General features: G+C 43.6%; 1 protein-coding gene across 1 annotated transcript; it reads right to left on the bottom strand.

Moving 5' to 3' along the window:
* Positions 1 to 13,234: 13,234 nt before the first annotated feature.
* PHLDA1 (pleckstrin homology like domain family A member 1) lies at positions 13,235 to 15,704 on the bottom strand. Its single transcript, XM_070409693.1, has 2 exons — positions 14,497 to 15,704; positions 13,235 to 14,071 (listed from the first exon to the last, which is right to left on the bottom strand). The coding sequence occupies exon 1, from the start codon at positions 15,687 to 15,689 to the stop codon at positions 14,523 to 14,525; it is 1,167 nt and encodes a 388-aa protein (XP_070265794.1). The 5' UTR covers positions 15,690 to 15,704; the 3' UTR covers positions 13,235 to 14,071; positions 14,497 to 14,522.
* Positions 15,705 to 16,979: the final 1,275 nt, after the last annotated feature.

Raw genomic sequence — 16,979 nt, 5'->3', positions numbered from 1 at the left:
AGGGCATGTACCTTGATTGCGGGCACATCCCCAGTACGGGGTGTGCAGGAGGCAGCTGATCAATGTTTTGCTCTCATTGATGTTTCTATCTCTCTATCCCTCTCTCTTCCTCTCTGTAAAAAATCAATAAAAAAATATATATTTAAAGTCCAGAGAGTCTAAATTATTTGCTTGGGATCACACAGCTCATTAGCAGCAAAGCCAAGTCTAGAACCCAAAATTCTTTCCACTGTTCTTTTTGTTGTTAATCCTCCCCCAAGGATTTTTTTCCCAATTGATTTTTAGACAGAGTGGAAGGGAGGGAGAGGGACAGAGAGAGAAACATCGATGTGAGAGAGATATCAATTGGTCGCCTCCTGCACAAAACTGGGGGCCGGGGATCAAGACTGCAACCGAGATACATGCCCTTGACCAGAATTAAACCCTCAACCCTTCAGTCCACGGGCTGACACTCTAACCAGTGAGACAAACCAGCTAGGGCTCCACTATTCTTTGCTGACCCTCAGAATAAACACTATGGCACTTCTCTTGTTGAGCATGAATGAAAAGCATTCATTTATTCTTCTACAGTGGGGCCTTGACTTACGAGTGTCCCGACTAACGAGTTTTTGGAGATACGAGCCATCTCTAGGCCGATTTTTTGCTTTGAGTTGCGAGCTAAAATTCAGGTTACGAGCCAGCTTCAGATACCCCACCGCTAGTTGGCGCAGCGAACATCACAGTGAACGCCACATCAGCCCAGCATCACGTGTCTCACTCGTTCACTTTTTGATTTGACATACGAGTAATTTGAGTTACGAGCTCCGTCACGGAACAAATTAAACTTGTAAGTCAAGGCCCCACTGTATTTTCCTGATCTGGATCTTGTCATGGGATCTATGGAGAGTGATGAACATGATGTCTCTAAACGGAGCTATAAATGCATCAAGAGCAATTGATGGAGACTCTGGTGTTAGTGCTCCAGATTCCTTTAAGTGTCTGCAATCTTTCCCATATCTCTCCTGTGTCAATATGACTCTCACCTGAAGGCATGGAAAGCAACTACATAGTTCTGTTTTAAAAATCAGATGTGTTCTATTTGAATTGTTCAAATGTTAAAAGGGGACCAATTGAACATTATTACAGCAGTACCATATTTGAAAGGAAAATGTTAAAACCTTAGTAAGAATTTTGAAAATATGTAAAAGGCTCTAAGTTATGCTTCTAAGCATTTTCCCATCTCTGTGGGAGGTTTGTCCTGTATTCCCATGCCAGTTTGTGGGTGTAGTTTGTATAGAGGTTAGACTCAAAGGCAGTGGAGCTAGCTGCCTGGATGACAATCCTGGCCCCACCAAATGGTGGTAAATTTTCTTCAACTCCTAATCCTCACTTTCTCATCTACCGATTGAAGAGTGATAAAAATTATGCCAGAAACTGCTTATTTTCTTCCCAATAACCATTCTCCCCTACTTCTTTGCTAATAGAACCCTGATTTGGGGGAGGGGGTGGCAATGTATCCAGCTGAAGGCGTGTACTTGTATGTATGGTCTTCCTTGCAACTTTAGATAGAAAATAAGATGTAAATGGGAGTCATCATGTGAGGGCTCCAACATTTCTCTAAAAAGAATTACTTATCTAGAAAGTCATCTCGTTTTGCTCTACCCCCACTTCCTCTTTTTTTTCTGTCTAGAACTCGGATAAGGTATCTGGAACTCTAGCAGCCATCCTGGATCAAGAACATCCAAGCCCTGTCCCAAGGGTGGTGGAAGAGATAGAAGAAGCCTGGGTCTGTGATGACCCAAAAGACACCATTCCAGCCCTGAACCACCCACCTCTGGATCTTTTACATAAAAGAAAAGTAAATTTGTTGTTGTTGTAAATTTGTACACCTGAAACCTGTGTAATTTTTTTTAACCAATGTCACCCCAACAAACTTAATTTTTAAAAGTAAATTTTTATGTTTATATACTCATTTGGAATTAACTATTATATACAGTCAAATCTAATGCTGATTGAAGTACCAATATCATAGATTTTATAATAGCTAAATAAGATAATTCATATACAACATGTGTAGGGCCCATTTAGTAAGTACTCAATAACTATTAGTTGCTGCTACTGCCATTATTAAAACTCTGTTAACTACTATGATTAGCACTACACCACCAATAGTATTATGTCTTATCTTCCCCATGCTTCCCATGTAAGTTCCTTGAGAGCAAACCTTGTACTTTACTCCTTTTTGTAGGCCTGCCACTGTGCCCCATACAGAATTTTTTAAAGGTATCTTCTACTTACAGGAAAAGTAATTTTGTTTATTTCTAGTTAAATTTGCTAATAGGTATCAAACTTATAAATCATTGATAATAAAACCTGGAGAAATAAAACCGGCTTTTACATAGGTGTCTGTATTTCCTAATTCTTGTCTTAAAGTATGCATTTTCTTATTTATATGTGAATTGGCAACCAGTTTTAGGTATACTGTTAATAAAACACCATCTTTTTTTACCAAAAAAAGAAAAATGTGCAAAAAAAACATGGAAAATCTGGTCACTAGACCTTGTGAGAATAAACAAATCATCTTTTCTGTCAAAGAACAGTTTAGGCAGCCGCCATTTTGGCCTGCGTGACTTGGCAGCTGCCATGTTGGCTGCATGGCTTGCAGCTGCCCTGAGGACCTCCCTTTGAGTTAGCCAATCACAAAAGATTGTGCCACCTGAGCTCCAATCAAGAGCAAGGGACAGGTCACGTGCACACTCTTCCAGACCATATGTGCGCACCCTTCTACGCAGAAGTACAGATGTTTGCCTTGCTGCATGGCTCCCGAGTATGTTTTGTGTTCTACCAGGACCCCTGACGTGGGGGGCTCGCCTTACTTCTAACAACCTGAAAACTATCTGCCACACTCATCACCAACCCTCGCTGTCTTCTTTTATTGTGGTGCCTATCCTTTATAGGGCATTTATTATGAACTAGGTACTGGGCTAAGCCTGAATTAATTGCTAATATCAATTTTGTGGGAGAGCTATGGTTACCTCCACCACTTTTTGTAGAGTTAGTATCTAGAATAAAATATTCTAGTGAACGTCAGCTTTTCAAACTCGAGCCAAATGACAGAAAATGTTTCTTAAGAGATTTGAGCCTATGGAAAATTCAGTTTTGTTTTATTCTATGTTTACGTTCTTCTTCAGAGACTCAGAGAAAAAATAAAGTCTTAAAAGAGAAAAGAAAGCTTAATTATTAATTTCCCTTTCCCTTTAAAATAATCTCCAGTCACATACACAAAAAAAGAAAATCACTTAATCTTGATCACTAGTTGGAAATAAACCAAATGAGTGTGAATTGAGGAAGTCTCAGTGGTTCTCAACCTTCCTAATGCCGCGACCCTTTAATACAGTTCCTCATGTTGTGGTGACCCCCAATCATAGAGTTATTTTCGTTGCTACTTCATAACTGTAATTTTGCTACTGTTATGAATCGTAATGTAAATATCTGATATGCAGGTTGTATTTTCATTGTTCGTGACCCACAGGTTGAGAACCGCTGCTTTAGAAAAATACCTTTCTTCCTCCCCCTCACTGCTCACTTTTTTTTTTTTTTTCCAAGATCTCTTCACTTCCTAGGCCTGCCTGGATCACCCCCCCCCCCCCCCCCGCCCCCCACCTTCAACTGTGCCTATCAGTATGGAATCCTCTTGCCCACCCTTACAACTCACACCCTTGTATTTAATACATGATTTCATACTTCCAATTCACAAATTTTGTCTCTCACTCCTGTTCTATATGTTAATTTCTGCGCAATAAGTTTGAGGTAAGAACAGTGATTTTGTATGTCAAGTCGAATGCATACTAATAAGAGGGTACCCCGCTCAGCACACCGACCTTGTCATGAGTTTGTTCAGGGGCACTGAGAACCAGCTAATCCCACAAAAGCTGCTCTGTGGCCCTATTTTACACAGTTATTTGGTTCAACTGCGTATTGTTTTTTAAAGTCACATTGAAATCAAAGTGTTTTCCCAGGCTCTCGGAGTGCCCGGGTCAAGAATGCTGACAATCTCCTGTCAGAGAGAGGCTGTCAGCATCACCCCCTATCAAGCACTCCCAGTCGTCACTTGAATAAGAACAAGCAGGCAACCCGCTGCCTTGTGACAGGCGCTGTGCCGCGGCGAGCCAAGTGCTGTGAATGAAGCCTGTAAAGGTCACTTTATGTAAGAGGAAAGAATGGCGTCACCCAGAGGCAGACACAGTTTTGAATTAAAAACCTGCTTCCTGGATGCTGGAGTACATGTCCTCACTGGGGACCCTCTCCTCCCCCCGCCCCTCGTCCTCTCAATGAAAGGTACCAGTTCTGAAATCTCCAAGTTGTCCAGTTTGGGGTATCGAACGTCCTAGGTAGGTGATAAACTGTTATTTATGATTGAATTTTGAGCTTTGTGGATTGCATTCACCTAGTTCCCTGGAAGGGAAATAAGTGTGACCACCCCACCTTTTGGATTTCATGGTTGCCAATGGATCCATTACCCCCGCCACACCTTTCTCAGGGAATATTTCTCCTGACACTTACACAGAGAGGCGAGAAAAGCCAGTCAGCTACCTCCTTAAGCAACTGTATAAACATTCAAATCACTTCAACATTTTTCAGCTCCAGAGATAATTTCAAGACCTTGGGCTGGGGGGTGAGGGGGAGTTCGTAACACCGGAAACATTCCATGAATATTTTAGGAGTCCTGTGATAACATAAATTCCAAACAGCTTTTTAGCCTAGTTTCTAAATAAATAATTTTCAGTTAATTTTTGAAAAAAGATGTATCCTAACAACCATATTTAAAATACATTTGTTTCCAAAGATATACCTGTTTTCTTTTGTGCATTTTCTGCTTGCTTAAAGTTTTTGTTAAACCGCATGGATGATATTTGGAAGGTCGAAGTCTAAACTCACTTTTGAAAACTGTAAAATTAAAGTTTATTTTAAATATTTATAACTGCCTTAAGACAGTTTGACAGCTTATATCATTTAAATAAAAATTTATACTTTGGGAGGGGGTGGGGGGCATATGGTGTCTGGAAGTTTCAAGTGATTATTTGCAAGAATAACACTTTGAATTTGTGTAAATTATCCTCCAAGCCCTACAAAGCAGTGGTACAGCGGAAAGAGCACTAACCAGGGAAGCTGGGTTTGGTTTACAATCCTGGCTTTGATTAATTGGCTGCAACCACGAGCAGCTCCCTGGCCCTTCCTGTGTTCATTTTCTTCCTCTGCAAAAAGGGGAGTGATGAATGAGGCTTTGTCTAAACCCCTAAAATTCCATTTTCAGCTCTGGTCTCAAACTCACCATTTCCACTGATGGAGGAGAGGTATCGTTGCCTACCATCTTATAGAAGCCAAATACAAACCAGGGCCCACCAGCTTGAGACAGCCACGCCGCTCAGGTCTCCCAGGAGCTGCCTGGCACTCTTCCTAGGCATCAGGAATTTAATGAGAACCTCTGGGAATCATTATAATTATTCTTCTGTGAGCCAGTGCATTGTGGCAAGGATCAGAGTCACCCTCACACATTCAGCCATATACTGATCGCTACCTTAGGAGCCTCCTTTGCTGTCAGAAACTGAAAAAGTAAATTATTAAATTATTCTCTCACTGAGATTGAGCTATTCCCTCCAGGGATGGTGTCAGAACAGGACAACAGGCAGTTACAAAGGGACTTGGCAGTACCACAGACCACTGCTTTGTAACAGGGGTCTGGGCAGGCTGGGGCCAACCCTCAAAGCAGGATGCCCAAAGCTCTGGGGGAGCCGGCTGTGCCCAGTGCTCTTTCAAAGCCCTCAGATGTCAGGTTCTGCAACAGAAACTGACCAACTCACCTTCATGAGCCATGAAAGTTACCAGCAAGAAAAGTGAATATATAAATACACACACACACACACACACACACACACGTATGTATTGGGGGTTACTTGGAAGGATCATTAAAGGCAGGTATATGTTTACAAATTGCAGCCAAGCTTTGTAGAAATAAACTTTTTTAACAGCTAAATAGAAAAAAGAGCCCGGTTGGTGTAGCTCAGTGGATGAGCATCGGTTCCTGCACCAAGAGGTTACCGGTTCATTTCCCAGTCAGGGCACATGCCCTAGTTTCCAGCTCAATCCCTAGCAGGGAGCGTGCAGGAGGCAGCCAATTCATGTTGATGTTTCTCTCTCATTGATGTTTCTATCGCTCTCCTTCTCTCTTCCTCTCTTCCTCTCTCTCTCTCTCTCTCTCTCTCTCTCTGTAAAGGTTCAATAAAAAGATATTTAAAAAAAATAGAAGAAAGAGAATATGCCTATAACCATTACAAGTTTGGTTTCTTTGACTGTGATTAGTCACAAAGCCAGGCTGCTCTTTTGAGGTGATGAGTCAGTCTGACAGAGCAAGCCACACCACTCGGTAGAGTCTGCTACAGCCAAGTACAAAACACTTGCAAAATAACTGAACTGTTGGCTCCGGTACGAACGGAACTGTATGTGCGTTATCAGCTTCAGGAGAAAGCCAGTGGAGGACCGTGACATAATTAGAACTTTGAAACTCCTCAAGAGTCATTTCCTGTGTCTTTCTGTACAGTAGTTGAATACTCACTTATCATTTACTTCAAAAGCAAAGGATGTCTAGTCTTAAAGGACTGCAGTATGTGTTTACTCACTCTGTTATAAATGACTGGCAGGGTTTGAGGGTATTCAACATAACCACATTTTTTCGACTATTTTTTCAAGTTTTTCTTTCCAGAGCTCAATTAAACATCAAATGCTTCAGGTTAATGACCTGGCAGGGAGCAAGCACTCCCACATCTACCATATCTCAGCAGTTAATTCTGGCTCTGCATCAAGGTGTAGCAGAGTGGAGCTCTCTTTCCTCAGGTTCTAAAAATCCCTTCAAGATAAAATCTGATTCAGAATAACCCTCAGACCAAGGAGCTCTGCCTACATCAAATGTCCACCCAGGTCATCTAAGTTTCCCAAGTCCTCTGGCCCCCACCTGCGCCATCTTTGATAACCAGACTCACTTTGTAAGCAAGGAAGGCCAGGGCTCTAGAACACCCACGTCATGGCATTTATTTGCCTTGGTGAGGGTTTCTAACAAGGTCTTTGAGAAAGATGCAAAGCAAGGAAGAATACCTTGATGAATAGATTCATATTCATTCAATAGAAGGACTGTGTTTATAGAGTTCATTATTCAGGTTTTCCTGCGTCAATAATTCTGGACAGTGGCAATATTGTGCTCATATGATTCTTCCCACTTTACTATGAATATAAATTTGGCTCGAGTTCTATAAAAAAAAATCGGAATTACTTAATGCTATTTTTAATTGCAATAATATCCTGTTTTTAAATCTAAATTATTTGGACTGAAATACACATTATGTGTATTATATGCACATGTAATCTCTGTATCTATATAGGCATAATAGAAATAGAAATATCTAAATATCCTTCTTAAAATGGTCTCTAGATAATAATAATATTTACATAATGCTTTACTACAAGTAAAGTGGTTAAGTAGTGGCTCTGAGATTGCGCTCCTAGATTCACTGCCACTTCATAGTATATCCATACCAGCTCCTCAAGGGAGCTACTGAGGCAGGCCTCTGCCAGTTCTATAGGGAGCACTAGAGCTGAGATGGCCCTTACGGCTGTCCTGATCGAGACAACAGGAAATAGTCTCTTTTTTTAAAAAAATTGATTTTAAACAGAGGAAGGGAGAGAGAGAGAGAGAGAGAGAGACATCAATTTGTTCCACCCATGTGCCCTGACTGGGGATCGAACCCACAACCTTGGCATATTGGGACAATGCTCTAAGCAACTGAGCAACCCAGCCAGGGCCAGGGCCTGGTCTTTATCCACTTCCCAGAGACCAATCATTGGATGTGGGTCACCCTCAAGAGGGTGCGTCATAAAGCTTTCTGGTTCTCCCTGAGATGACACTGAGGACAATTCTGAGAAAAGAACTCACTGAGATCATGACAGCCACCAACACTACCATACCAGGGGACTGAGTGCTTTCTCTCTACACATAAAAAATATATCTATAACCCTAGCCAGTTTGGCTCAGTAGAGAGTTGCCCTATGGACTGAAGAGTCCCGGGTTTGATTCCGGTCACGGGCATATGCCTGGATTGCGGGCTCGATTCCCAGTAGGGTTCGTGCAGGAGGCAGCTGATCAATGATTCACTCTCATCATTGATATTTCTCTCTCTCTTTGTCTCCCTTCCTCTCTAAACTCAATAAAAAAAAATATTTTTTAAAAAATATATCTATAATAGCAAAGTTATAATGAAACAATCAAAATACTCATTGTTTCACTGTAACTCTAAATACATAAGCATATGAAGCAAGACTGGAAAGTAGTAAGCAAATGAAAATAGTAGTACTATAAATAATGTTTTTTGTCTTTTTTCAAAGTTGAACTCAAGGATGTTGTTGTCATACTGTTCTTACCATTTTTTAAGTGTATATTTTTATTGATTTCAGAGAGAAAAGGAAAGGGAGAGAGAGATAGAAACATCAATGATGAGAGAGAATCATTGATTGTCTGCCTCCTGCACACCCTACACAGGGGATTGAGCCAGCAACCAGGGCATGTGCCCTGACCAGGAATCAAACTGTGACCTCCTGGTTCAAGGTCAACACTCAACCACTGAGCCATGACGACCCGGCTGTTCTTACAATTTAAAAGAAATGCTGAGATCTCAGGAAATATAATTTATAGCTTTAAAACGCCAGATATTATATGTTAATATGACTATAATGATTCCCAAGCCAGTTTGTGTGCCCTAAAATACAGGGAGCGTCTAAAAAATCATGTATGTACTAACTTATTAAATCTTCTCAATAACCCTAAGGTAGATACCTTTATTAACTACATTTAGTGGAGAAGAAAATTGAGTTTCCACAAGGTTATGTAACTCAAGACCTGCATGGCTAGTAAGGCATGGACCTGGGACTTGAGCCCATGCACTATGACTCTCAAATCCTGGCTGTTACCAACCATGCTTTATCGCCTATGACATACCTTTATCTCACACAATACCCCTGAAGTCCCCTCCCAATGGCAGTAATTTGTCTTCTTAGGTTTCATTTCTTCTTTTTTATTTATTTATTGATTTGAGAGAGGGGGAGAGAGAGGAAAGGAGAGAGACAGACAGAGAAACATTGATTTCTTGTTCCACTTATTGATGCATTCATTGGTTGTTCTTGTATATGCCTTGACCGGGGATTGAACCTGCTCTAACCAACTGAGCTACCTGGCCAGGGTTCATTTCTTCTTTAAAAAATAAAAATAAAAAATCTTGCTTAAAAAAAATCCTGCTTAAAACAGTAGAGAAATGAAAAATACTTTCAAGTTTTCTATGTTAAAGTCTTGAGATTTAAAGGTTTTTTTAGATGCCAATGGAGATTGTAAAATTATGCTATTTTCCTTTAAAGAATCAAGCCTCTATTCTGCTCTCAACATAAAACAGGAAGCTTTATAGATACCTGTTTGAAGAGTGATTCTCTGAGTCAAGCTCTACCCTCTCAAGAGACATAGAAGGACTAGAATCTTTCTGGGACTCAAGTAATTCAAGCCAATAACTGGAACCATTTCTTATCCTCTGGGGCATTATGGAAAATTCAACTCGAATTCATTAGCATTCTGAAAGGTAATTATTTTCCCAAAAGATCTAAGTGAATTTTTATATCCTATATTCAAAATGCCCAGCTAATGTTTTTAAAAGTAAATTTCCAATCCCCCAGATGGTTTTTTTCTTCTCAGAATGGTCAAGGGCTTTTCAACAGACAAGCCCTTTAGAACCCTTCTCCCATAGGAAAGCATAGTGTCTATGCCCAGTCAGCAAGGCCTTCAAAGGGTCCACAGATCAGTCATCTCATTCGATACTTTATTTAAAATGGAATGCATTTTTAAAATATGAAAAATAAATCACATCTCCCCAAATCATTTAAGAGACATATTTACACAAATTATGAGCATACTTAAGTTCAGGAATGTGATAGTAAAGCATTTGGTACATTGTGATACTTGTTTTTCAGAAGCCGGTACTTGCATATTCTGAAACTAAGCAGAAAGCCAACAGTGGAATGTAACAGACAATCATTTTATCTTCCTTCTCAAAATAAATACAGTGATCTGGACGGACCACCTATTATTAAAAACCAATTCCTCACCAGTAGGCCAGCTTCAGAGCGATAGGGAGTAGGCCTCTCCAGCTTTTATGAAGATGCTGCTAATGACCCAGAGTCCTCTGCTTCCTTCACTGGACAATAATGCCCTAAGAAAACCCTGTTGGATCCTACACTCCATTTAGCAGATGTCCTGCCAATGAAGTTACAGATCACTTTGTCATCTAATGTGATGTAATTCTAGATTGGCTGTACAACATACAGATCAAAAAGTCACCCTTCAAATTGTGCCCAAACTTTAGAAAGTAGTTATTAAAAACCCACCCTACACAATTTCATAATTAATACATCTCAGGTTGTTTGGGGTAAATTGGCATAATTCTCTTATAAGAATCACTGATGTATTCAATATCACGCTCTGTAACTTCCAAATTTAAATTTTAGTCGGCTGAAGGCATTTTACTGGTAAAGCAAAAGGAAGTTTGTTTACATTTACCAACAAAAAACAAAGAGAAGAATGAATGTTCACAAGCCCATCCTCATCCTACAAAGCTCTATATTTCATGGGATTGATCTAGTTTTCACATATAGTCTTAGACCCCTCTTCTAAACCTGCCATTGAACATATTATAAACACTTGGAGACAAGCTAAAACCAAGTCACTTTCCCTGGGGACCGAAAACAAGTGATGTGTTTGAACTTCCACACTAGCAACAAACTTGTAGTGTCAGATTTAAAATGAGGAATCTTTAAGAGAAATGGGTATATGAGGACAGAGTTTAAAACACACACACACACACACACACACACACACACACACAGACACACCAAAAAATGCCTTTGAACTTAAGCCAGACTTCTTAACAGTGTTTACATATGAGGGGAATGAGTTGGGTTTTTCTACCTCCATTTGAAAAAATGTTAAGTGAAATAAAGTTGGTTTGATTTCCATATGAGGAAATTCCAGCTTCCTCTATGAGGGAAATGTTCATTTTGAAAGAGCCCTTTATAGGCATTTACTCTGACCTCAGCATTCCCTGCAGGGCATAAGCAGATCTGATTTCCACTAAGAAACTATGCCTAAGGAGCTTCCTCATGTTGTGCAGCTTGTCCAGGATTAGCTTTTCTCAGGGAATGAAATGAGTGTAAAGGAAGCTCAGTGTGAGGCAAGAGAAAGAGAAACCACCTCCTGGGTGCTGGGATGTTACATTTTTTCCTTCTTTCATTCATTATTCCCAACAAATAGTTATTGAGCTGCGTACAAGGCTTGGCACCAACAGAAGTTCCAAGACAAAAGTTCAGTTTCCAGATGGAAAATCCTTTAAATTTCCCAACTTTTTACATTTTATGTTTATTTAAGGGGTGAGTTTTTTGTTAGACCTATCCTTTCCTTCTTTTTCTTGGGTTAAAAGAAATACTTTTATCTTTTTCCATAAAGGTGATTGGTTAGGCCTTGTAATACCTTAAGTGTTTAACATTACTTTTTTACAGGTAGAATAAAACCACTGACACGCAAAATGCTTTGCATTTGTATTTTGTTTTGTTTTGTTGCGCTTTGTTAAGCATAGTTGTTTCTTTGTTCTGGAAAATTATTCAACCATAATAATTTCAAAGTGTCAAAACACAAAAACCATCCTACTTCTCTCCTTTCTCATTTCTGAGTTTTCACAGTTAAATATTAAGAGACCTTCAAACTAGAGAGGCACTAAGAGGGTCAACTCAACATAAATATCACAGCAGACCAAGGACTAAGGGCTGTGGAAAGACAGGACAAGGAACCATGATTTTGATGGCCCATTAAGAACCACAGACATGGTGGTGGAAAAATTCCACCAGCCAATACTTAGCCTATATTTAAGCTTAATGAATCTTAATTTTAAAACTACTTGGTATAAATATTATCTTTTTTTATAGCACAAGAATTGGAAGAAAAATCCTTCTATCTAAAAAAAAAAGAAGCTGTGGTTTCATAGGGGTTATATGATCTACATATATTAAAACACTGGTACAATGAGGCATTATCTTAAAATTACAGCAGGGGTACCAAAGAAGCTGAACCAAACTTGGCTTAAGAACTCTTTAGATTTGACTCTCTGAGCTGCCCATCATATGTATGTATGTGTGTATGTGTGTGTGTGTGTGTGTGTGTGTGTGTGTGTGTATGATTTTTTAAATCTTTGCAGCAAATGTTCACAGCCACAACTTAAACAGCCTCTGGAAGTGGGAGTCCCCTTAAGTTCTACTTGCCATTTGCTCAAGTTTTAGATTACCCCTGCAACTTTTTGGATTAGAGTTATGGCCTCAAAATTCCATCATTTAAATATTGCACTAACAAGTAATTTGACCATGAAACTCCTTTCCAGATGGAAGGAGAATAAAGGTATCTCTAGCATAAAATTCTGCTTTCATTTCTTGACTACATAATTTAGCATCGGCCTAATATCGACCTTCCAATTTGGACGCTGGAAAAATACTGATCAAGACTTTGCAAAAGATAATGGAAAACAGAGGACCGTTAGTAAAGCCATGCAGATAGGAAGTGATTTTCAGCCCCAAGAGGATTTTGTATCATCTATGGCTCGTTTTAAACTGAAGTAGCATCTGCCCTTGTGGATTCTGACCATCCTTTTGATTTAACACAGAAGAGGGTTTGTTCCACCTTTAAAAGCACCCCCCCCCCCCCCCAAACCCCTCAGGAACAAGTGGCTGCTAAAACAAGACTGGGGTTGTTTTCCTACTGAAAACCCGGTGTTTATCCAGTCCTTCCTTTGTCAATTTCTGAGTTTAGTTAACCTAACAACAAAACATATAACCCTCCAATTTCTCACAGAGCAATAAAAAGCAAAACAATCGGTTTCTCTGATTAACATTATTTTCAGTAAGAAAACAAAAAGTTATGACTCTTAGACCTTTGAAATAGTTACAAACTGTATTTTTAAACTCTAAGATTCTAGGATATGCTTCTAGAATAAAGTAAGGAAATGTGGTTCCTTAAAGGGTGCAAAGCCCTTGGCGAAGGGTAATCTCTAGTGTGGACAGAACACAAAAAAGTTCTCTCAGACAAGCTGAATGATTCCCTCCCCCCGCCCCCCCCCCCCACCCCATTATGTTTTTTGAAATGAAACACTTAATGCATTTATACTCATAAACCATAAATATCTCCTTATTAAACCCTTCACAGATGGCATAAGCAAGGTTTTTCCTACAGTAGACATAGCCCTACCACACATTCAAGATCATCCTGCCATCAGGTGGGTTATGTTTTAAATATTTCGAATTAGGTGTCATTACTACTCATTTCCTTTTAGAAAAACAGATTTTCACAATTACACAATTCTGAACATTTAGCTTCTTTAAACTTCTATTCTACACAACACAGAGTCTAAAGGGAAAAAAAAATAATCTCAAAAAAAAAGTTATATCACAGAGTTTAATTTCAACCACCTGGCATAACAATGAGTGTGTCCGGGTTCTGAAATTGACCTAGGAATAATGAATGAATGAAGTCTTAATGTTTTCCCCTACACCTCCCTTTTTTCCTTTCCAAGATTAGAACGTACTAATAGGTTTTTGAAAATAAAGTTCCTTTTCTGGAAAACGGCCTACATTCAGAAATGTCTTAGAACAAATATTTTTTTAAAAAAACTAATAAATAATCATAAATCAAAATACATTAAAATAAAATTACAGTACATCTTCGCTCCTAGAAGGTCCACCATACTGGGAGATCCTTTCAAAGGTTCATAAATAAAGCCTTCTAGCCTTGAAATCGTTTCCTGCATTGCGATGAGGAAAAGTATGCAGAAAACTAAGAGGAATTGCAAGTTATCGGTCGGCTGATGTCCAAACTACTTGGTCTGGTGCAGAGCAGGGACACTTGTTTTCCATCCAAACGAAGACAACAGAAAGGTGCTCTCGTCCCACTTCCTCGAGTCCTCAAAACCTGGAAAGAAAGGACACCGAATGAAGTAGGTGGCTCAGGTTCCTCCAAGACCCAGTTCTCTCCGGGCCGATCAGACGGACAGAGCGTGCTCGCTAGGACCCCGGGGTCGCTCCCTCCAGTGCCAGACACGGCAAGAGGCAGCGGTGCGGCTGGGCGCACCCCGCTGAACGCGTGCGGGCAGGGTGGGTGGGCAGGTGGCGGTCAGCGGGCCTCCCTGCCTAGCCCGAGTCCCCCGCGCTCACTTCTCTGCCCGGCTTCTCCTGGCTCTAGCCTGCTTCGCTTCTTTCCACCTACCCAGAAACTTGAAAGAACTTCTCATTTTTCCACCCAAGAGCCAAACCCGTGAACACACTTCCAACTCCTTCTAACGGCCCGAGACCCAATCCTCGCACGGCCCTCGGGAGCCGGAGTTGCCGGGGCCTTACCTCGTCTTGCCCGGGTGCTGCCCCCTTCAGGCGGAGTTGGAGGTGCTGCGGAGAAGCCGGTGGCCGTGCGGCTGCGAGAGCGGTTGTTGGTGCGGGTGCGGTAGCTGATGCGGGTGCTGGTGCGGATGCGAGTGTGGATGCGGATACGGGTGGAGCTGTTGGGGCTGCGGCTTGGGTTGGGGTTGAGGCTTGGGTTGAGGCTGCGGCTGGGATTGGGAATGTGGTTGGAGTTGGAGCTGGGGCTGGGGTTGGGGCTGGGGCTGGGGCTGGGGCTGGGAGGGAAGCTGCGGCTGCGGAGGCTGCTGCTGGACCAGATGCTGCTGCTTCTGCCGGGTGGACTTGACCGCCAGGATGGCCTGACGGTTCTTGTACTGCACCATCTGCAGCGTGATCTCGGCGTTCCAGCCTTGGTCCTGCGGGCACCGAAAGTCGATCTCCTTGCCTTCGGCCATCACCACAGTGAAGTACATGTACTTGCCCTTGCGCTCCACGCAGTCCACGGTCTTCATGTTGGAAAAGTGCAATTCCTTGAGCTTGGCCGGCGGCTCGAGGATGGCCGCGGTGGGGCCCCCGGGCTGGGACGGCTCCGCGGGCCCCTGCCCGGGCGGCGGCGGCGGCGGCTGCTGGTGCTGCAGCTGCTTGGGCGGGATGAGCAGGAGCCCCTCCTCGGTGAGGATGCAGCACTTTTTCTTCCAGAGCTGCAACAGCCCGTCGCTGCGCTTCTCCAGCACACCTTCTTTCAACGCCTTGCAGCCGCTGCTCTCCAACATCTTCCCGGCATAGGAGGGGGCGCCGCTCGCCTCGGCCTCTCCAATTCCAGCCGCCCGGGCCGGGGGCAGCAGCAGCAGCCGCGCTCCGTCCTCGCCCCAGCGGCTCCCGCGGCGGCCGCCCGCCCGGAGCGCGCAGAGGAGGCTGACGCGCAGGAAGCAGAGCGACGGCGGCTCGGGGTTCGGGCAGAGGGGCAGCCGCGTCCTGATGCTCCACCAGGTCCCGGAGCTGCGAGCCGCCGGGCCTCGGCCGTCCTCTTGCGAGCGCTCACTGAAGGGCACTGGCCGGGCCCCCTCGCGGCGCTTTTGAATGGGCCATCTTCCCCACCCCCGAGTGACACTCAGCGGAAAAGGCGGCTCTTGGTGCCCGCCCCGCGGGGGAAAGCCCAGCTCCGAGAGGCGCTCTGCCGCGGGCGCACGCCTCATTCACTTGGGGCTGGTCCAAAGCCGGCCGCGCCCACGCCCCCCGCTCCCTCGCCCCGCCTCTCACCGCCCCCTCGCTTCCGCGCTCCTTCCAGAGGGTGACGGCGGCGACCCGAGCCCCGGAAACTCCCCTTCTCCTTCAGGGGCGGCAAATGCCAACTCCCAGCGGGCGCTGAGAGGCCCTCTCCACCGGCCCGCCTCTCCCCGGCCGGCGGGGCCGTCTGCTAAGAGCCTCCGAAAATGAAGATGGGGCTTCGAGGTGGGCACAGCGACCAGACAGCGCCCGGGGCCCCAGCCTCTCCCTCCGCCCTGGGCACCCAGCCCGGCGATCGCGCCGGGCTCCGCAGTCCCGCGGAGCCGAAGTCCTGGCCGGGGCGGGCGAGGGGGCTGAGCAGGAGGCCCGCGAGCCGTGGGATCCGCGGAGGTGTGCCCTCCCTACGTAAACATCTCAGTGCACAAGGCCGAGAGGACACGGTGTCTTTACCCTCGTTTGCTCGCGGTCATTAACTGTGTCTTCTTGGGACAGAGAGGGCAATTGTTGAAGCAACAGCGCTCCCGTCCGTCCCATTTGGAAGGGGTGGAGGAAGGCGACCTCAGATGGCATCTCGCCTCCCTTCCGTCCGGGAGCGCAGGCTCTTCTAGAGACTATCCTCACCTTGGACACGAATTCTCCAGCTCGCTTCTGGACCCACCTGGACAGTCTGCAACATCTCACAACAGTAACTCAACTCTAACTAAAATCCCGGGACTGTCCTGTGCTGAGACTCCACACCACAAGGCACAGCTGAGCGCTTCCAAGGGCAGATTGGTCTCCGTGGGCCCCTCTCTCTACAAATGCCTAACGGGGCCAGATCTCTGTTTTGTAATCTCATTTATATGTGACCTGGGGAAGGTAATGCTGTCCTTGCCCCTAGCTCTCTCCTACTTCCACCTTCAAACAATTTTTACAGAAATTCTGAGAAACAAACTAGAATAAAGAGCACAAACTGAAACCAAACCTCTTGGTGGGGAGATTCATCCACGAATAAACAGAGAACCCCTATGTACTGACCTTGAGGATATGAAGAAGAATCACTCGAAGAAGAAATAAACCAGGAGTGGACAAATCAGAATTGGCCACGGTAAAAGGAAGGGCTGCTGCTTGTGCCAGGAAGAAGGGAGAGCTTAGCTCATCTGCTAGTTTCTTATGGCTGGAACAAAGAACTCAATAGGGGAAGAAGTGAGAGATGAACTTGGAGATGAGCAAGAGTCAAATCCTTTGTGCTATAATAAGAAATTCGAACTTAACCCCAA

This window comes from Myotis yumanensis, unplaced genomic scaffold, assembly GCF_028538775.1.
Source record: "Myotis yumanensis isolate MYYU_CA2020_CCGP unplaced genomic scaffold, mMyoYum1.0.hap1 SCAF_3, whole genome shotgun sequence".
Taxonomy (NCBI): Eukaryota; Metazoa; Chordata; class Mammalia; order Chiroptera; family Vespertilionidae; genus Myotis; species Myotis yumanensis.
The sequence above is the reverse complement of the archived record's forward strand: the minus strand, read 5'-3'. Positions and strand labels throughout refer to the sequence as shown.